This window comes from Eucyclogobius newberryi, unplaced genomic scaffold, assembly GCF_026437365.1.
Source record: "Eucyclogobius newberryi isolate DKJ021-1_F unplaced genomic scaffold, fEucNew1.0.hap1 SCAF_11, whole genome shotgun sequence".
NCBI classification, from domain to species: domain Eukaryota; kingdom Metazoa; phylum Chordata; class Actinopteri; order Gobiiformes; family Gobiidae; genus Eucyclogobius; species Eucyclogobius newberryi.
Genome location: NW_027315735.1, coordinates 33,007,795 through 33,029,818, shown reverse-complemented (window position 1 = coordinate 33,029,818; position 22,024 = coordinate 33,007,795). Strand labels below are relative to the sequence as shown.

The following is a 22,024-nucleotide window of genomic DNA, read 5'->3' as shown; positions in this document are numbered from 1 at the left end:
GTTTCTTTCAGAAAGGTCTAGTAATAACAGAGTAACCATAAAAAAGGACAGAACATCTGCATTTTAACAGTTATGACTTACTCACACCTCAATGTTAAACACTGAACAGATCAGAATATTGTGATGTCATGTGAAGGCGTGATGGATACAAATAATAAAACTTTAGGGATGTTTTAGAAGGGAACAACATAGCACGTGTAAAATATAGAAAATAGAACTACCTTTTGGAATAGTTTGAAAATAACACAATTAAAAAAAAAAAAACTATAACATTAGCAAATGCCCTGTTTTTTAAACTACACTGGTCTTTCCTTCTCAGTCTGGACTCTCTGGAGCCTGATCTCCAGCTTTTTGAGTCTGACTCTGGGTTCACTTGATCCAGACTCAGCAGCTCTTTCGCCTTTAGATTGTTCAAGACGAGGCATCTTCAGATGATCAGAACTGGACTGGTCAGAGCTGCAGCTTTTCTTTTTATAACGGCAAATTTTAATATGTCTCAGATGACCCCAACCAGTTGCAAAAGCCTTCCCACACGCTTCACAGGCAAATAACTTCTCTCTGGTGTGGATCTGACGGTGCACTGCGAGCGCCGATGAACGTCCAAAATTTTTCCAGCAGTGTTGACATTTGTATGGCTTTTCTCCAGAGTGGATTTTCAAGTGACGTTTGTAGGCGGAAGATTCAGAAAACTCATTCCCACACTGGTCGCATCTGTATGGTTTTTCCCCAGTGTGAACTCTCATGTGAACTTTAAGGTTACTAGATTGTCTAAATGTCTTCTCACACTGGTCACACTTGTACGGCCTTTGTCCTGTGTGGATTCTCATGTGAATTTTGAGAATGGTTGATTTAGAGAACGCATTCCCACATTGATCACATTCAAATGGTGTCTCTCCAGTGTGGACTCTCATGTGTGATACTAAGGCGCTTGAATGTGAAAACTCCGTCTCACAAACATCACACCTGAATGGCTTTTCTCCAGTGTGGATTCTCATGTGACGTTTGTAGGTGTAAGAATCAGAAAACTCCTTCCCACACTGGCCGCATCTGAATGGCTTTTCTCCCGTGTGGATTTTCATGTGTGATACTAAGGTGTCTGACCGTGAAAATTCCTTCTCACAAACATCACAGCTGAATGGCTTTTCTCCAGTGTGGACTCTCATGTGTGACACTAAGTTGCCTGACTGTGAAAATTCCTTCTCACAAACATTACAGCTGAATGGCTTTTCTCCAGTGTGGACTCTCATGTGTGACACTAAGTGGCCTGACTGTGAAAATTCCTTCTCACAAACATCACAGCTGAATGGCTTTTCTCCAGTGTGGATTCTGGTGTGTCTTTTGAGATGTACTGTTCTAAAAAAACTCTTTCCACACTGGTAACACTCGTGGGGTCTTTCTCCTGTGTGAGTTCTGTAGTGTCGTTTGAGTCTGGAAGCAGTGGGCCATGTCTTCCCACAATGGTCACAGGTGAACCCCATTCTGTTGATGGACTTTGTAGATCTGCTATAAACAGAAAAAGGAGATGTCAAAAAATAATATTAAATTTGAAGAGTTTTAAATGGCTGTGTATGACCGGAGCAGGAGCTGTGTTGGCATTGCCGGCAGTAAGTCAGACCTGTTCCCAGTGCATGTTGGACTCCGCCAGGGCTGCCCTTTGTCACGGTTCTGTTCATAATTTTTATGGACAGAATTTCTAGGCGCAGTCAGGGGTCGGAGGGTGTCCGGTTTGGGGACCACAGGATTCCATCTCTGCTGTTTGCAGACGATATTGTCCTGATGGCTCCATCAAACCCGGACCTGCAACATGCACTGGGACGGTTTGCAGCCGAGTGTGAAGCGGCTGGGATAAGAATCAGCACCTCCAAATCCGAGGCCATAGTTCTCGACCGGAAAGAGGTGGCTTGCCCTCTCCAGGTGGGTGGGGTGTCCTTGCCCCAAGGGGAGGAGTTCAAGTATCTCGGGGTCTTGTTCACGAGTGAGGGAAGGATGGAGCGTGAGATCGGCGGATCGGTGCAGCGGCTGCAGTGATGCAGTCGCTGCATCGGACCGTTGTGGTGAAGAGGGAGCTGAGCCGAAAGGCAAAGCTCTCTATTTACCGGTCGGTCTACGTTCCTACCCTCACCTATGGTCATGAGCTTTGGGTAGTGACTGAAAGAACAAGATCGCGGATACAAGCGGTCGAAATGAGTTTCCTCCGCCGTGTGGCTGGGCACTCCCTTAGAGATAAGGTGAGGAGCTCGGCCACAGGGGGGGAGCTCGGAGTAGAGCCGCTGCTCCTCCACGTCGAGAGGAGCCAGCTGAGGTGTTTCAGGCATGTCCCACCGGGAAGAGGCCCCGGGGAAGACCCAGGACACGCTGGAGAGACTATATCTCTCGGCTGGCCTGGGAACGCCTCGGGATCCCCCGGAGGAGTTGGAGGAAGTGTCTGGGGAGTAGGAAGTCTGGGAGTCCCTGCTCAGACTGCTGCCCCTGCGACCCGGCCCCGGATAAAGTGGCAGAAAATGGATGGATGGATGACTGTCTAGTGAATTCCCTTGAACAAAAAAAAGTCTATTTCAGACGCCTCAGTGAGTTCTGAGATGAAAAGGATTATATTGATTTTACTTTATTTTTAAGAATATGGACAGTGTAACAGACCAAACTACAATTCTGTCAAGCATTAGATGCATTTTTAAGGCAAGACACTGTGCTGAGTAAAAAAACATCTTCATTTAAACATATCAATTTAACACGTCTTGTGTGGATTACTGACGTAAATTAAAGAAAGTGTTTTGTCATGTAATGTTTATAAATAAAAATAAGACCATTTATGTGTAAAATGGTCAAAATTGCACTAATTTGGAACATCCAAATGGAATGTTTGGTTTGTATAGGTGCTTCTTTAAGAAGTGATCTTTATGTCCCTACAGGGGGGAATGCCACTGACTCAGAATCAGAATAGGGTTTATGATTATTACTACTGCGGTACTGTAGTACTACTGCGGTACTGCAGTACTACTGCGGTACTGTAGTACTGTGTTACTGCGGTACTGAACCCCCGAGTGTCTCGTGTTCACAGTCCAACATGCTTTCCACTTTTTCGACGGCATTTGCTTCTTTTCCGCTGAGTTCCAGCCATTCCTTTGCAGTCCTCCGACATGGGTTCCATGTTGGTTTGGTTAGGACCTTAGTCTGCTCATTATAAGTGTCGAGGATGTGCAAACAGCAGAAATATTCCGGTTCATGTCGCTGTAAAGACGAGGGACCACGCCGATCAGCATCCATCTTTGTTTACATACAAACCGCATCACAGCAAGCTGCGCGCAAGGTTTTCAGGGTTTAATCAACGCTCATTGGTCGAAATTGCGTCACTGTCACATCACTGCATCCAATTAGTCCGCGGCGCAAACAAAAATAGGTTTGTCTTTGGGAACCTATTACAAGAAAACTGCAGCGAATATTTTTGTGGAATTTTGTTTTGGCGGTTATGGTTACGAGTTTTATATTAAACAATGTCAAAATTGTATTCTCCATCTCAGTGGACCAGAACTGAACGATAGAAATTCTAGCAAATGGCCTAAAACAAAACATTGAACACTGAATTCAAAACAGCACAACAACAGAAACATTGAACACTGAGTACTAAACAGCATGATATGTACATAATAAAATACAAAGTTTTGTAGTGCAATAGGAAGTGACAGTGCAGTGAGTACAAGGTGCTTAGGTGGTGTTCATGAGTTCAACAGCAGAGGGAAAAAAACTGTTCTTGTGACGGGAGGTTCTGGTCTGGATGGACCGTAGCCTCCTGCCTGAGGGGAGTGGCCTCCTGCCTGAGGGGAGTGGCCTTCTGCCTGAGGGGAGTGGCCTCCTGCCTGAGGGGAGTGGCCTCCTGCCTGAGGGGAGTGGCCTCCTGCCTGAGGGGGGTGGCTCAAATAGTCCGTGTCCAGGGTGAAAAGGGTCGGCGGTGATCCGACCTGCTCGTCCCAGAGTCCTGGAGACGTACAGGTCCTGCAGAGATGGAAGTTTGCTGCCGATCACCTGCTCAGCAGAGCGCACAATGTGCTGTAGTCTCTGTTTGTCCCTGGCTGTGGCTCCAGTGTACCACATGGTGATGGAGGAGGTGAGGATGGACTCAATGATGGCCGTGTAGAACTGCACCATCATCTCCACTGTCAGTTTTGCTTTCCTGGACACTTACTCCAAAACTGCATTTAATTGACAACGTTTAGATCCAAATGGATGTTCCTCAGGTCATAGCTTTCAGTTGTGTGACACCCCCTTATTTAAACCAATAAAATAATAATCAAAACGTTTTGTAATCAAATTACTTTAATTATTCGAGTAATCGTTGCAGCCCTAGTACATTTTAAATGTTGATGAGGATGAGAATTGAGGAAGTAGTAGAATTCCATTAAGGTCCATGACCTGAGGAAGATCCATTTGAATCGAAACGTTGTGGATTAAATGCAGTTTTGGAGTAAGTGTGCCGGCTTGTCTTTTCTGTTTTTACATGTTTACATGCAGTAGCTGGCACCTACAGTGATGTGCGTGTACCTACATGGTCCTATAGCATGTAGTTTCTCAACATAACCTTGAAACTGACAGTTAATGTGGTAATCCTAATTTAAATGTCTTATCTCAGGATGGCAGCAGATAATTATGTATCATCAGAAAAAAGGCTGAACTGGTCTATGGTTTTATTATGTTGAAGATTAAAAACTTAATTAAAAGCTCCGTCTCAGCTGCTCCTTCACTCTTTATGATTCATTAAAAAAATAAGTGTGGCAAATGATCTTAACTGTATATGTTCAGCACTTTCTCAAACTTATACAAGATAAGATAAGATATTCCTTGATTGTCCCACATGGGGAAATTTCATTGATGCAACGCAGGTAGATACAGAAGAAAAGAACAGATCACTTATAGGAAGTTTGAAAAACACTCTCAGTAGAAGATTTCCTATAAACAAAAACTTCCATAGACAAAACCTCACATATATTGTCGACAATCATCATGGGAAGGTCACGTGGGCGTTACTTAGGTGGTGATTGACAGTTGTGGCACCATTTCGATCGATGGTTTTGGTTTGTGTCGCGAGAGGAGCATTTTGTGCAAAAGTTGTCAAACGCAGTCCCGCGGCAGACGGTCCCAGGCGGGCCAGCACTTCTGCGGGACTGGAGTGCGCCTCTAGTGGATTCTGACGTACCGAACTGCGGTAAACAAGCAGATCGTTTTCATTTTCGTCTTGTTTTCTGATCCTCGGTCATCAAAGTTTAAAAAACAAGTTCATACATGGTCTGAAATGCTAGATATACATGGCTCAAGCATATAAAAGTACAAATATAGTGTAATTCCCCACTTACATCTGAGGCTGCTCGATAAGGCCAAACGAACGATAATGTGGTGTTCGAACGACCACTTGCGCCCGCGAGAACCTCCTCGAATTGACTTGATCCTTGCATCCGTCGTAGGTTTTTCCGATCACTTTAGTTCCTGTCGTCGATTGTTAATGATTCATTTCAGTATCGCAATGTATTTGGTTTACGCACATCTACGGCTCAAATCTGGTCACTATACAAAGAAATAAGGAAATCGTCTCTAGCGGTGCAAAGAAAAACCTTAAGACGATGATTATTAAGCCTCCGAATGCATTGCTACATCTGTCGAATATTGAAGTCGATATATATAGTATTTATTCATCATTATTTACTTTTTTTTTTGCGTTTTAATCGTGCTGCAATACTGCAATTTTATTTCAGTTTCTTTAGTTTTGATAATAACTCAATTTCGTCTCCATTTCTGTGACAAAACGATTCTCATTCCGATCAAACAAAACCACACCGACCGTTCACCCTTCTTCTTTTACGGTTTTGTACGTTTTTCTGTCCGTAGTTGTCCCAAGTTGTCCCGTAGTTGTATCTTTATCACAAAACGACGAATGATTCAACATTCCCCAAGTGATCTGATCGCAATCTATGTGTATTTAATTAGTTTTATTACGTTACAATCATTCTAAACCTTGTTCCAGTCTGGTTTAGTCTTCTGTTGGGTTTTTCCACAATAAAAGATTGTGTTATTCGCTTTTGTTTCGACTTTACTGGACAAAACAAACATTCAAATCTTAAATCACTGTAAATTCATCAGACTGTACCCGGCATTTGCGTCTCCAGAGCTCTTCCTCTTCGCTGCCTCGTTCCCTTCGGCTTCGTTTGTCTTCGTTTTTCTGCGTCGTTGTGGCGCAGGTTTTGACCGCTTCTCGTTTCCCCGGCGATTCGGCGCCGCCCGCTCGCTTGACTTCCTCCGGACCGGTTCTTCCTCGGCGGCCGCCAAGTCTTCCTCCAGAGCCGTGCTGTGGAGCGGCGCGCCTGGAGGAGGCGGAGACGACAAAACAACGGTATTTACCATGTCTTTTAAATGATATGTGACTACGACATGGAGGAACATAATCAAAACATATAAATCTTAAAACCTTAAACTGGTTAACTTCAGACAAAGGTTTTAAACAGCACCGACCCGAGATTTAAGTTCTGGATAACAAAAGGAAGAAGAGTTTTTCACCAGATCAAAAAAGGCTTTCTTTGATTTTTATAGGTATTGCAAATAAGAAGTTATTATAATCATAATCAATTATAACCCTCTAACTGAAATATTTATTAAAGCATGTAAATCAGAACTCAAGTGAAATAATATCTAAAGTATATGGATGCACGAAGGAAGGAAAATCGACTGAACATATTAACATTAAATGGGGGAAAAAAGAGCATAATCTTGTTTGGGCACAAGGGCAATGCAGACTATTTTTGATCCCGCTTCGTTCCGGAACAACGTATTCAGGCCTCAAAACCCCCGCCACGGACATAATGGATGGATACTTTTGTAATCGTACTTCCACTTCGCACCGTGAAAGAGAATCACGTCCGTATTTTCAAATGTTATTCTTTATTCTTTACTCTTGTGTTCTCGCTGGTGCCATTTTTGTTGTCGTGTTATTATTTTTTTTATGATATATTTAAAGTACCGTATATTGTTGTATTATTCCATCTTTAAAATTTGTTTCGACGTTTAGAGTCATCGGACAAAAATATAGAAGAAAATACAGTGTGTACATTATTATCAGAAGGAGCAAGAGCAGAGAATGTAACGAACGAGTTCAAGCCATTTCGACTCTCGACAATGACCATTTCTGAAACAACCGCTCGACAAGTCAACCACATCTAATAACATCTAACGTGCTCGTTAGCGGTTGATTAAAAGTGTAATAAAATGTAATAAAATGTAAAGATATGATTATATTTGTGTGATATATGTTATCTGCATCATTAGTCTAAGAGAAAAACGGCATGTGTCAAAAAGGGCATTTGTGAAAGTGTTGTAAAAGGAGGTGAAGAATGTTACCCTCCTCATCCCCAGGACGGGGGTTAGGTAAACATTCCCCAAGCTCTTATCTCTAAGGAAAATACCAAGACAGTTGTAAAGATGAAAAGATAAAAAGTGCTGGATGTCGGGTTAACTAATGAGAAATGTGACCCGCCTATTATACCTAAATCCATAATGTGAAATAAAACCACCTGCAAGAGAGAAAAACGCCGTGAGACTTGGAGGGCCGTCAGGCACAACAGCCTGGCGGCCCGGCGGTCTCTCCCTTGCAAGCCATACAAAGTCTGACGTTTCTGTGTCGTTTTATATTCTAAGTTGAATTATGTTCTCTGACTGTTAAGGAATAGCATTGATTTATGTGTAATTTCCTGACAAAAAGCGGTTGATTTCACCGTTGTGTTGCTGCAGTCCCTCGATGAAGCTGGCGGTGGCTAAAGCGGACGACTCGCCAGCGTCAGACGGATCCAGCTGCAACAGGGTTATTATTATCATTATCATTTTACTACAAGATTGTTTTGTTTCAGAAAGACTATTAGTGGTACTTATTAACCGTATTGGCAGCATATAATAATGTCGTGAAATTTACCGTGTTCTTCTGTTGTGTCTCTTGAGGTTCTTGGCCCTTTTTGGCTCTGAAAAGAGAAGGTTTTTAAGGTTTAGCATTAGCAGGAGAGGGGGACTCCTATCCTGGTGCTCTGGGGCCCGAAATACAGGTAAGTGTGAGGAGAGGTCAAAGGGCAGGCTAATGAGGAGAGATCAAAGGGCAGGCAAATGAGAGATCAAAGGGCAGGCAAATGAGGAGAGGTCAAAGGGCAGGCAAATGAGCCTTTTGTGAAGTCTGTGTTGGTACGAGCTATAAAAACAGAGATGTCACTTTAAACGTGTTTGGAAGTTTCTACAAGATGTTCTGATTTATACAATACAACTGTCAAAGTAGTAGATGTAGAAGTAGTAGTAGTAGTAGTAATAGTAGTAAAAGTAGCAGTAGTAGAAGTAGCAGTAGTAGTAGCAGCAGGCGCAGTAATAGTAGTAGTAGTACTAATAGTAGTAGAAGTAGTAGTAGTAAGTAGTAGGAGTAGTAATAGTAATAGTAGTAGTAGAAGTAGTAGAGGTAGTAGTAGCAGCAGGAGCAGTAATAGTAGTAGCAGCAGGAGCAGTAATAGTAGTAGTAGTACTAATAGTAGAAGAAGAAGTAGTAGTAAGTAGTAGGAGTAGTAATAGTAATAGTAGTAGTACTAGTAGAAGTAGAATGTTTTGGTGATAGTAGAGCCGCAAAGCTAATAATATTCACAACACATATATTGATAGCAGTAGAAGTAGAAGTAGTACAGTGGTGCAGTAATATTGCTTTTATATTTGTTAAGTTGTTATGTCAATTTATGTAGTAAGTAGAAGTACTTTCAAATATGTACTAGCAGTAAGATGTACCCAAACTGGCTTAATGCCTGTACACGCAGCTTTGTTTACCTTGTTTACATATTATGTGTAAATGCTAGGCTAAATGCTAAGCTAGAAAACTAAACGAGCAGGAAAAAAAGAGTCTCTTTGGGGAGAAAAAGCATGACCGTCAGTAATATCTGTTTGTATAAATGCCAAATATTCGCTGTGGCCAAATAAAAGTCCTCAGACAGTAACTTACCCCATGTTTGGAGACTATTCGCAGATGATTCATGTAAACAAAACTCAAACTAGCCGCAAAAAGTATTTTCTTCTTCTTCTTCTCCCGTCTGCTCCGACTGCGACTAGCGCCATCTGCTGGAGCGTGTCTGTTGTAGTATAAATGTAGCTCAGAAAGACGTGTAGAATTCCCTTCTCTACGACTGCAACATGAAACATTTATGACTTTTCACACATTCATCCCTTCACCTTTGGTCCTGTTGTTTCTAAAGTTGAAATAAGAAAATGGTAATATAGTCTTATTGAAGACTATTTAAAAACATTTTTTAATCAGTCCCAGTGAGTCCCACTAACCACTTTGGCCCAACGGGTTTAATACACAGTCCCCTAACCTTGATTTATTCTACTATAATTCAATGCATAGATTTAGTCTTTGTCCAGACAAAACAATAAAATGTAGAAGATTAAAAGGTGAAGGCTCCAAAACACGCTTTAATCAATGGAAATATGCAGATGACTCCACCAAACCAAGTTTATTTATTTTTTTTGTTTTTGTAATAAAAGCTTGTAACTGATTAAATGAAAGATAACATTCCAGGTACATTTTTATTAGACAAGCAAGTGATTGACTCACAAAGGGCAACTTTTAAGTCAGAAGTGTTACAAATGATGAATGGCAGTCACAGAGAACAGTGAGGAGGGGTTTGTTTTTGTGTGTTAAAGGTTTTATTCATTGTTGTGTACTTAGGTCCTTGTCGGGCCTCGGGTCATAAATATTTGCATGGCCTCAAAATGCTTGTTGCTTGCCCTAAGCGTATGAAAGTAAACAGGTCGTGAAAACACATACCCAGAAGGTTCAGACTCTGTCACCTCCATTTATAACTTGGAATATCAACATTTAATGAAACCACTTCAAGAACATTTTGACATATCAGGAAATAATAAGTGGTAAGATGCATGAATCCAACAACACTGACTGGCTAACCACGTGGTGGACCTTCACAATGAAAACGCCCGGTTTGTTTCAGTAAAAATAAAGAAACCTAACGTTATGATAACATGTTGGCATAATAATTAAAACATTAATAGGTTTTTTAAATCCTAAAACTCATCTAAATAATAAAGATAATATAAAAAAATAAAACCTTTTGTCCCACAATGTACACAAACCTCACAGTTAGATCTTCATTTTCCCACTTTAGAAATTATACAAATGTTCTTAATATTATGTCACATACTGTTTGTGGACTTCATTATCTAAAATGTGAATTCACAAATGTTAAACTTAAACTCTAAAGCTTGCTATATTACAACTAAATTCTATATTTCATTTGAGTGGTTATGTTATTATTGGTTGTTGTTCTATTTAAATCAAAGAAATCAAATTAGGATTCGTTATATATCACACTGGCTCAGAAAATCTAAAATTCAATTGTTTATGTAACACTTTGCAAAGGCACGAAACAAGAGCCACAACAAAAGGCCATGGAACAATTACAACATCTCCTCAAACACATGTTTTAAAGAAAACTGGTCTATTTCAAACAATAACCATTTGAACCACATCTCTACTGTTACTTCTGACAGAAACACACAGACTTTTGTGCCAGTTTTTGTTTCTTTCAGAAAGGTCTAGTAATAACAGAGTAACCATAAAAAAGGACAGAACATCTGCATTTTAACAGTTATGACTTACTCACACCTCAATGTTAAACACTGAACAGATCAGAATATTGTGATGTCATGTGAAGGCGTGATGGATACAAATAATAAAACTTTAGGGATGTTTTAGAAGGGAACAACATAGCACGTGTAAAATATAGAAAATAGAACTACCTTTTGGAATAGTTTGAAAATAATACAATTTAAAAAAAAAAAACTATAACATTAGCAAATGCCCTGTTTTTTTAAACTACACTGGTCTTTCCTTCTCAGTCTGGACTCTCTGGAGCCTGATCTCCAGCTTTTTGAGTCTGACTCTGGGTTCACTTGATCCAGACTCAGCAGCTCTGTCTCCTTTAGATTGTTCAAGACGAGGCATCTTCAGATGATCAGAACTGGACTGGTCAGAGCTGCAGCTTTTCTTTTTATAACGGCAAATTTTGATATGTCTCAGATGACCCCAACCAGTTGCAAAAGCCTTCCCACACTCTTCACAGCCAAATAAATTATCTCTGGTGTGGATCTGACGGTGCACTGCGAGCGCCGATGAACGTCTAAAATTTTTCCAGCAGTGTTGACATTTGTATGGCTTTTCTCCAGAGTGGATTTTCAAGTGACGTTTGTAGGCGGAGGAATCAGAAAACTCATTCCCACACTGGTCGCATCTGTATGGTTTTTCTCCAGTATGAACTCTCATGTGAACTTTAAGGTTACTAGACTGTGTAAATTCCTTCTCACACTGGTCACACTTGTACGGCCTTTGTCCTGTGTGGATTCTCATGTGAATTTTGAGATTGGTTGATTTAGAGAACGCATTCCCACATTGATCACATTCAAATGGTGTCTCTCCAGTGTGGACTCTCATGTGTGATACTAAGGCGCTTGAATGTGAAAACTCCGTCTCACAAACATCACACCTGAATGGCTTTTCTCCAGTGTGGATTCTCATGTGTGATACTAACGAGCTTGAGTGTGAAAACTCCTTCTCACAAACATCACACCTGAATGGCTTTTCTCCCGTGTGGATTCTCATGTGTGATACTAAGTTGCCTGACTGTGAAAATATCTTCTCACAAACATCACAGCTGAATGGCTTTTCTCCAGTGTGGACTCTCATGTGTGATACTAAAGTGTCTGACCGTGAAAATTCCTTCTCACAAACATCACAGCTGAATGGCTTTTCTCCAGTGTGGATTCTGGTGTGTTTTTTGAGATGTACTGTTCTAAAAAAACTCTTTCCACACTGGTCACACTCGTGGGGTCTTTCTCCTGTGTGAGTTCTGTAGTGTCGTTTGAGTCTGGAAGCAGTGGGCCATGTCTTCCCACAGTGGTCACAGGTGAACCCCATTCTGTTGATGGACTTTGTAGATCTGCTATAAACAGAAAAAGGAGATGTCAAGAAATAATATTAAATTTGAAGAGTTTTAAATGGCTGTGTAGTGAATTCCCTTGAACAAAAAAAAGTCTGTTTCAAACCCCTCAGTGAGTTCTGAGATGAAAAGGATTATATTGATTTTACTTTATTTTTAAGAATATGGACAGTGTAACAGACCAAACTACAATTCTGTCAAGCATTTAGATGCATTTTTAAGGCAAGACACTGTGCTGAGTAGAAAAACATCTTCATTTAGACACATCAATTTAACACGTCTTGTGTGGATTACTGACGTAAATTAAAGAAAGTGTTTATAAATAAAAATAAGACAATTTATGTGTAAAATGGTCAAAATTGCACTTATTTGGAACATCCAAATGGAATGTTTGGTTTGTATAGGTGCTTCTTTAAGAAGTGATCTTTATGTCCCTACAGGGGGAAATGCCATTTTGAAAGGAACTGCCTTTGAATCAGAATCAGAATAGGCCATTTGTCATGAACAAAATTCACAGATATAGGAACTTGTCCTGGTGATTTGGTGCAGCACAAACAACAAAACATTGAACACTGAATTCAAAACAACACAACAACAGAAACATTGAACACGGAGTACTAAACAGTATGATATGTACATAATAAAATATCAAGTTTTGTAGTGCAATAGGAAGTGACAGTGCAGTGAGTACAAGGTGTTTAGGCAGAATTCATCAGGATTTCAGGGGCCCACAAGCGCGCGCGGCATCGCGGCGTCATAAGAACAAGATAAATGTGTTGTTTTAAACCTGGTTATTAGCATGTAAAACAATTTAAAGTACTTTTATCTGTTATTTGATATGAAGAGCACAAATACTGAATCATATAAATCAGAGATCATGATGTTTCAATACTGTTTAATTCAATATAATAATGTTTCTTATATACAAAATAAATACTGTTTACAGCATTTGACACAAGGAGATCTTGTGGAATATATGAAATCACGTCCTACAAAATAAACTACCTAACTAACTAACATATATACATTGTACCTGTAAATAAGAGTGTTCTATTTTGTTTTTATTCAGTTTACTTACCTGCTAATAGTATTACCTAGTCTTGTGCTAGCTGTTTTTACTTTATTTTTTATTTTATTCTATTATCATTATTTTAATATATTTTTTTACCTTTATCTTTTTATTTTTATTTATCTATTTTATTTTATTTTTGTTTTATTTTATTCTATTATCATTATTTTATTATCTTATTTTTATTTTTTTTATTTTTATTTATCTATTTTATTTTATTTCCCCCCCTCCATTCCCTATTAAGATAGGTGAGGAGTTTTGTTCATAAGAGTTCTATTAAGAGTGTGTTTTTGAAACTTCCTATAATCTGTCCTTTCCTCCTGTTTCTACTGCGTTGCAACAACGAAATTTCCCCTTGTGTGGATATTAAAAGGATTATCTTATCTTATCTTATCTTACATTGCCCCGAAAATTAGACCGGGCATTTCCGAGGACACGTGAACGCAACACGAACGCAGCGGCCAATCAGATGCCTGCTTTCATCAATATTACATCACGGAGACCGCTCGGCCAATGAGAAGCGTGTCTGTCAAAACGAAACTAAAGCGATGAAAATGCCCCGAATATGGCCAAATTACTAGTTAAATCTTGATTGAGGAGGGGCACGGCGGGCCCCCTCCTATTTCAAACCGCGGGCCCGCCGGAGATTCAACTGCTTGCGGGCCCCGGGCCCCCGTCTATTTCGCAGCCTGTTCATGAATTCAACAGCAGAGGGAAAGAAACTGTTCTTGTGACGGGAGGTTCTGGTCTGGATGGACCGTAGCCTCCTGCCTGATGGGAGTGGCCTCCTGCCTGATGGGAGTGGCCTCCTGCCTGATGGGAGTGGCCTCCTGCCTGATGGGAGTGGCCTCCTGCTTGAGGGGAGTGGCCTCCTGCCTGAGGGGAGTGGCCTCCTGCCTGAGGGGGGTGGCTCAAATAGTCCGTGTCCAGGGTGAAAAGGGTCGGCTGTGATCCGACCTGCTCGTCCCAGAGTCCTGGAGACGTACAGGTCCTGCAGAGATGGAAGTTTGCTGCCGATCACCTGCTCAGCAGAGCGCACAATGTGCTGTAGTCTCTGTTTGTCCCTGGCTGTGGCTCCAGTGTACCACATGGTGATGGAGGAGGTGAGGATAGACTCAATGATGGCCGTGTAGAACTGCACCATCGCAGGAAGTACATCCTCTGATGCGCCTTCCCGGTGAGGGAGCTGATGGTGAGCTCCCACCGGAGGTCCCGGGTGATGGTGATACTGAGAAAGCGGAGGGAGTCCACAGTGGAGATGGGTGAGTCTGAGATGGTGAGGGGGGGCTGTGGGGCTGTGACTTTCCTGAAGTCCACGATCATCTCCACCGTCTTCTGGGCGTTGAACTTCAGGTTACAATATCCAATAAAACCAATGGACTCAAGTTATTACATTAAATAATAAAACATCTTTTAGGGGCAGATTGGGCAATGTTGTTGTTTCCGGGTGAAAGCTTTTTAGTTGAGAGAGCAGCCCTAGTGCATTTTAAATGTTGATGACTAGAATTGAGGAAGTAGTAGAATTCCATTAAGGTCCATGACCTGAGGTAGATCCATTTGAATCGAAACGTTGTGGATTAAATGCAGTTTTGGAGTAAGTGTGCAGGCTTGTCTTTTCTGTTTTTACATGTTTACATGCAGTAGCTGGCACCTACAGTGATGTGGGTGTACCTACATGGTCCTATAGCATGTAGTTTCTCACCATAACCTTGAAACTGACTACTGCCTAATTTAAATGTCTTATCTCAGGATGGCAGCAGATAATTATGTATCATCAGAAAAAGGGCTGAACTGGTCTATGGTTTTATTATGTTGAAGATTAAAAACTTAATTAAAAGGCTAAGTAGACAAAAGTCGAAAGCATATTGAGCTAAATTGTTGTATTTTGTCAAACTTACAGATTGTGCAGCAGGAGGTGGTTAAACGCAAAAGTAACAGCAGAAAGTCCTGGAAGAGCTTTGACCAAAGAACAGAGTCTGAAGGTTCACTCTCTCTAAAGTTTAGTCTCGTTCTTGTCCCAAAAAGAGCTGCTGCTGTGTCTCAGCTCCTTCACTGTCTCTGCTCTGTCTCAGCTGCTCCTTCGCTGTCTCTGCTCCGTCTTAACTGCTCCGTCTTAACTGCTCCGTCTTAACTGCTCCGTCTTAACTGCTCCGTCTTAACTGCTCCGTCTTAACTGCTCCGTCTTAACTGCTCCGTCTTAACTGCTCCGTCTTAACTGCTCCGTCTTAACTGCTCCGTCTTAACTGCTCCTTCATTGTCTCCGCTCCGTCTCAGCTGCTCCTTCACTCTTTATGATTACAAAAATAAGGGTGGCAAATGATCTTGACTGTATATGTTCAGCACTTTCTCAAACTTATATATTGACGACAATCATCATGGGAAGGTCACGTGGGCGTTACTTAGGTGGTGATTGACAGTTGTAGCACCATTTCGATCGATGGTTTTGGTTTGTGTCGCGAGAGGAGCATTTTGTGCAAAAGTTGTCAAACGCAGTCCCGCGGCAGGCAAATGAGCCTTTTGTGAAGTCGGTGTTGGTACGAGCTATAAAAACAGAGATGTCACTTTAAACGTGTTTGGAAGTTTCCACAAGATGTTCTGATTTATACAATACAACTGTCAAAGTAGTAGAAGTAGAAGTAGTAGTAGTAGTACTAATAGTGGTAGTTGTAGTAGTAGTAAGTAGTAGGAGTAGTAGAAGTAGAAGTAGTAGTGATAGTAGAAGAAGTAGTAGTGATAGTAGAAGAAGTAGTAGTAGTAGTAGAAGTAGAAGTAGAAGTAGCAGTAGTAGGAGTAGTAATAGTAATAGTAGTAGTAGTACTAATAGTAGTAGAAGAAGAAGAAGTAGTAGTAGTAAGTAGTAGGAGTAGTAATAGTAATTGTAATAGTAGAAGTAGAATGCTTTGGGGATAGTAGAGCCGCAAAGTTAATAATATTCACAACACATATATTAATAGCAGTAGTAGTACAGTGGTGCAGTAATATTGCTTTTATGCTTTTATATTTGTTTAGTTGTTATGTAAATTTATGTAGTAAGTAGAAGTACTTTCAAATATGTACTAGCAGTAAGATGTACCCAAACTGGCTTAATGCCTGTACACGCAGCTTTGTTTACCTTGTTTACATATTATGTGTAAATGCTAGGCTAAATGCTAAGCTAGCAAACTAAATGAGCAGGAAAAAAAGAGTCTCTTTGGGGAGAAAAAGCATGACCGTCAGTAATATCTTTTTGTATAAATGCCAAATATTCGCTGTGGCCAAATAAAAGTCCTCAGACAGTAACTTACCCCATGTTTGGAGACTATTCGCAGATGATTCATGTAAACAAAACTCAAACTAGCCGCAAAAAGTATTTTCTTCTTCTTCTTCTCCCGTCTGCTCCGACTGCGACTAGCGCCATCTGCTGGAGCGTGTCTGTTGTAGTATAAATGTAGCTCAGAAAGACGTGTAGAATTCCCTTCTCTACGACTGCAACATGAAACATTTATGACTTTTCACACATTCATCCCTTCACCTTTGGTCCTGTTGTTTCTAAAGAAAATTGTATCAAAATCACGTTTCAAATTATAGTCTTATTGAAGACTATTAAAAAAAAAAAAAAAAGTCCCAGTGAGTCCCACTAACCACTTTGGCCCAACGGGTTTAATACACAGTCCCCTAACCTTGATTTATTCTACTATAATTCAAGGCATAGATTTAGTCCTTGTCCATAAAGTTTAAGACTAAACTAGATTAAATTTGAATGCTCCAAAACACACTTTAATCAATGGAAATATGCAGATGACTCCACCACATTTTTGTAATAAAAACTTGTAACTGATTAAATGAAAGATAACATTCCAGGTACATTTTTATTAGACAAGCAAGTGATTGACACACAAAGGGCAACTTTTAAGTCATAAGTGTTACAAATGATGAATGGCAGTTACAGAGAACAGTGAGGAGGGGTTTGTTTTTATGTGTTAAAGGTTTTATTCAGCGTTGTGTACTTATGGTTGATGATGTTGTAGTAGATGATAAAACACAATTTTTTAGTTAGGAGGTTAAAACGAGGATGTTAAAACGACTCATCTCATGGTTTACAAAGGATCTATCCTGGACAAATGTGGTATTACACTAACTAGACAATAATGTAAAAGCATGACGAAAATCATGAGGAAAATGTATCGATCAGGAAGGGAAAGTTTATTTGTAGAGCACAATTCATAAACAACTAATTCAAAGCGCTTCAAACTGGGGTAAAAATGCAGCAAAATCACAGACATAAAAGAGAAGAGTACAATGAAAATCCTTTCAGTCCAAGTTTAGTCCCGACTCTGGGCAAGTACTTCCTGTCTTCCAGATAGGACCTTAACCAGTTTAGGGCAGTGCCAGTGATGCCCACCCAGTCCTCTAGTCTCTGTAAGAGGATCCCATGATCGACAGTGTCAAAATCCAACAGAATCAAGACTGAGGCTTCTTTAAAGTGAAATTGAAATGTAATGCTAGATTTGAACGCAATAATGCAGGAAATGTTTCCTCTAATTTATGTAAATGAACATTCAAGCTAAAAACAGAAGGCGAAATTTCGTTGTTACAGGAGGAAAGGACAGATTATAGGAAGTTTCAAAACACACTCTTAATAGAACTCTTAAGAACAAAACAAAAAACTCTTATCAACAAAACTCCTCTCCTATCTTAATAGGGAATGGAGGGGGGAAATAAAATAAAATATATAATAAAAAATAAAGATAAAAATCTGATAATAATAATAAAATAATGATAATAGAATAAAATAAAAATAAAACAGCTAGCTTTAAATAGCTAGCTTTAAATAGCTTTAAATACACTGTACAAACCACCATTGAAAGTTATTCTAAATTATACATTACTCTTTACATCGCACAACCCGAACAAACAAGACAAAACAAAAAAGAAAAAAATAATCTTCCGTTCCTGAGTCTTGTTCTTGTGAGTCCTTTTTAATTTCCTTCTTGTGAGTTCGTTTGTGGTTCCAATAACCGGACGGGGAGCGGTACATCCGTCCACAGATTTCACATGAAAACATTTCGATATCGTTGGAGTGCGTTGCTTTGTGAGTGCTTAAACTGGACTGAAACTTGAAGCTCTTGTGGCACTGGTCACATTTGAATGGCCTTTCGTCAAAGTGCACCTTCTCGTGTTGCTTCAAACCTTGAGCCTGGGCAAACGTCTTCTCGCAGTGGGAACATTTGAACGATGACTCTTGATTGTGCAGTTGCTGGTGGCACCTTAAGGAAGGGAGTGACCTGAAATGCTTGCCACAAAAATCACAGCGATGCGGCTTCTCACCTGTATGAATGAGTGTGTGTGACGCTAACACATGTGCATCAGTAAAACGCTTTCCACAATCGTCACATCTGTAATTTTTAATCCCGGCATGAAGTCTCTGGTGTTTCTTTAGGGCGCTGGACTGTGTAAACGCCTTCCCACATTGAGAACACTTGAAAGGTCTTTCTCCAGTGTGAATACGCATGTGTGACTTCAGAGAGGATGAGATCGTAAACGTCCCTCCACACAGTTCACACTCGTAAGGTCTTTCTCCCGTGTGACAGCGCATGTGCACTTTGAACGCTGACGGGAGATCAAATATCCTCCCACACTCGCTACATTTGTATTCTCCCCTCTGGTGCTCCTGCAGATGTTTTCTGAGATGATCCCCGTCGGTGCACAGGAGTTTACAGTGCTGACAGCGGAAGACAACGCGATCGTTTTCCTGCAAAACAGAGTGGTTTTGAAGCATGGTAAGTTAACGTAAACATTTAGAAAGTCTGATGTCATAAAACTCGTCACTAGAATGATGGTGATCAGACAATGTGAAGGAAAGTGACTTAAGGGTTTCACTGTTGCTTGGTCGAGGGGTCAATCATTGTGAAATATTGTAACATCTCGACTCACAATAGCTGTAACATTAATGAAAAATAAAAAAAGATAGTGATATCAGTCATGCTAATTTGGTCAGATAAAGTGAATCCATAGTCAGAATCAGAAAAAGGTTTATAACCAAATTCACAGGCTAAGAACTTGCTTTGGTGCAACATAAAATTAACAATAATAATAATCAGCAAGATATTTCAAATCAAATAAGGCATACACATTAAAGAAAAACTATTACAATTTACAATTAAAAAATTGACTTAATATGTATATAAAATTGACAGTTAAATTTACAAGAGTAGTGCTGAGAGTGTGTTTGTGAGTCCAATGGCAGAGGGAAAGAAACTGTTCTTGTGGCGGGAGGTTCTGGTCCTGGGAGAGCTGGGCAATGTGGCCAAAAACAAGATGACATTTATAAAAAAAAAAAAAAAAAAAAAAAAAATATATATATATATATAATACTGTCGATTTTTAAAAATGCTTTTAGAAAATAATTTTAATTAACATTGAATGCATAAGATAATCACAATTCTTCCTCTTAAGTCTGCCATCTACTCAAAATCATAGGTTTGGAGGATTGTGGACATTCAAAACCCCCAATAAAATAATTAAATGATTAGAACTGAATCTCCATTAATTGGGTTAAAGCCCCCATAGTCTTTACTTATTCTACTGTAAGACGTACTTTCAGTCAGATTTGAGCTCTGTTCAGACCTAAAGGTAATAGTGAATCATGATTGGTGGATCTGAAACACTATATTCTCAGGAGTCTCCAGTTTCTTGTTGGAATTTAAGGTTGAATAAATGAAAGATAAGATTTCTAAGATAAGATATTCCTTTATTGTCCCGCATGGGGAAATTTCAAGGAAATTTATACCATTCCTTGTCACATTTAGGCAGGGTTAACCCCCCAATGTCGTAAAATATACAGGCCAATGAGAAGTTTAAACACTTCCTCTGGACAAATCAGCTAGAACTTCATTTAAAATCTTGCTATGCAACTTTATAAAACCTTAAACACTCACCTGTTTGGAGTTGGAGGCCTGCAGCGCTGCGTCCATGTCCATGTTTGTTTGAACCCTTTTTACCTGGATCAACCGGTCACCACCAGCAGGGACAAAGGTGCTGGAGGAGGACGGGCTTTTGGAGAATTAATGCCCTTTAAACACAGAAGCAGGAGGCAAACATTAGTGTGCAGCGCTACTTTGACTTCCTACAAAGACGTTTAAAATAAGCATTGACGTTTTTAACTGGCCAACATTACAATTTTCCTCAATTTAGCAAAACATTTCTAATTTCAAATGTTGAGGATAATCAGGCAAAGTGCGATCTTAAATATTGGGGAGACTTGTGGAGCAGAACTTACCAGCGCAGGCTCCGCTTTGTTGTGAGAGGAGCAGAGCGCCGCGCATGCGCACAACAGGCCCCGGCCATCTTCTTCTTCGTTCTGTTTTATGGAGAGTGGAACTCAACATTTAGGCGCATTTGCGCCGCCTACTGTATTGGAGTGTGAACCAGAGATTTCTACTTCTCCCAAAGAAAGTGAGATATTATAATAGATCCATGGATGAAACAAAACAAAGCATGGCCGCTGCTTTAAGACAATGGAGCGCTGTAAGGCGCATGCGCATGGCACCAGTTTAGCCTTTAGCTAGTCCACACTCCACCGAGCATGCGCAGTAGTTCTGAATCATAGTCTTATGCTTTAACTCCACTGTTAATTCATAGGTATTAATTATAGTTCTATAGTATTCACATTTTTGTTCCCTTATATTTATCTAGGACAAATTAACCACGAGAGAATCAACATGTAGTTTCAAGCATTTTTATTAAAACATTTGATCAAAGACCGTTTCAGAAGTTGGTAAAATGCATTGATAATAGACTATTAAAACATACATATCTGTATAAGATCAGCAAAATATAAGTTCAATTAGCAACAGTTTTCTTGTCCACATTGAAAACAAGTCTTGAGATTGACCCACTGCTCGACACGAACATAGAACATGAATCACTCTCGTGTTCCTGAGTCTTGTTCTTGTGAGTCCTGAATCACTTCCTTCTTGTGAGTTCGTTTGTGGTTCCAATAACCGGACGGGGAGCGGTACACCCTTCCACAGATTTCACATGAAAACACTTTGATATTGTTGGAGTGCGTTACTTTGTGAGCGCTTAAATTGGGCTGAAACTTGAAGCTCTTGTCGCACTGGTTACATTTGAATGGCCTTTCGTCAAAGTGCACCATCTCGTGTTGTTTCAAACTTTGAACCTGGGTAAATGTCTTCCCGCAGTGGGAACATTTAAAACTTGCTTGATTGTGAAGTTCCTGGTGGGCCTTTAAGGCAGCAAGTGTCCTGAAATTCTTACCACAAAAACCACACCTATGCGGCTTCTCACCTGTATGAATGAGTTTATGTTGTGCTAATCCTTGTGACGCAGCAAAACTCTTTCCACAATCGTCACAGCTGTAATTTTTAATCCCGGTATGAAGTCTCTGGTGTTTCGTTAGGGTGGTCGATTGTGCAAATGTCTTCCCACATTGAGAACACTTGAAAGGTCTTTCTCCAGTGTGAATACGCATGTGTGACATCAGAGAGGATGACATCGTAAATGTCCCTCCACACAGTTCACACTCGTAAGGTCTTTCTCCCGTGGGAATGCGCATGTGTAACTTCAGCACGTAGGAGTTTAACATTTTCTTTCCACATAGTTCACACTCATATGGTCCTTCTCCCGTGTGCACAAACATGTGTGACTTCAGTGCGCCAGAGTTTTTAAATGTCTTTGTGCACAGTTCACACCCATAAGGTCTTTCTCCCGTGTGCACAAACATGTGTCTTTTGAGCTTATATGAATCCGCACAGTCTTTCCCACACACGTTACACGCATAACTTGTGATATTTCTTTTGTGCTGCAGCAGATGTAGTCCGAGCTCCTCCCCAAACATACATTTGAATTTGCATAAGTGACAGGTGAAGACGATATTAAGGGTTTCCTGCAAAACACATTGAAATGAAAATAAGGAAAAAAGAATAGAAATCCACAATCTTCATCT

At 40.3% G+C, this 22,024-nt stretch overlaps 2 protein-coding genes across 2 annotated transcripts; both read right to left on the bottom strand.

Annotated features, from left to right (window-relative positions):
• Positions 1 to 293: 293 nt before the first annotated feature.
• On the bottom strand, positions 294 to 15,157 carry LOC140354781 (uncharacterized). Its single transcript, XM_072440015.1, has 3 exons — positions 14,976 to 15,157; positions 11,111 to 12,011; positions 294 to 1,448 (listed from the first exon to the last, which is right to left on the bottom strand). Exons 2-3 carry the CDS (start codon positions 11,984 to 11,986, stop codon positions 297 to 299), a joined length of 2,028 nt encoding a protein of 675 aa, XP_072296116.1. The 5' UTR covers positions 11,987 to 12,011; positions 14,976 to 15,157; the 3' UTR covers positions 294 to 296.
• Positions 15,158 to 17,941: 2,784 nt separating this feature from the next.
• LOC140346446 (uncharacterized) lies at positions 17,942 to 20,085 on the bottom strand. The gene is made up of 2 exons (XM_072432522.1): positions 19,995 to 20,085; positions 17,942 to 18,808 (listed from the first exon to the last, which is right to left on the bottom strand). Exons 1-2 carry the CDS (start codon positions 20,034 to 20,036, stop codon positions 17,942 to 17,944), a joined length of 909 nt encoding a protein of 302 aa, XP_072288623.1. The 5' UTR covers positions 20,037 to 20,085.
• Between the last annotated feature and the right edge of the window lie 1,939 nt (positions 20,086 to 22,024).

Bases quoted from the DNA above. Each gene is read 5' to 3' on its own strand.
- LOC140346446 (XM_072432522.1), bottom strand. From the start codon at position 20,036: ATGGACATGGACGCAGCGCTGCAGGCCTCCAACTCCAAACAG. The intron at 18,809-19,994 runs GTGAGTGTTTAA...TCTGTTTTGCAG, and splicing joins AGGCCTCCAACTCCAAACAG to GAAAACGATCGCGTTGTCTT.
- LOC140354781 (XM_072440015.1), bottom strand. From the start codon at position 11,986: ATGGGGTTCACCTGTGACCACTGTGGGAAGACATGGCCCACTGCTTCC. The intron at 1,449-11,110 runs GCAACTGGTTGG...CATTGTGGGAAG, and splicing joins AAGAGTGTGGGAAGGCTTTT to ACATGGCCCACTGCTTCCAG.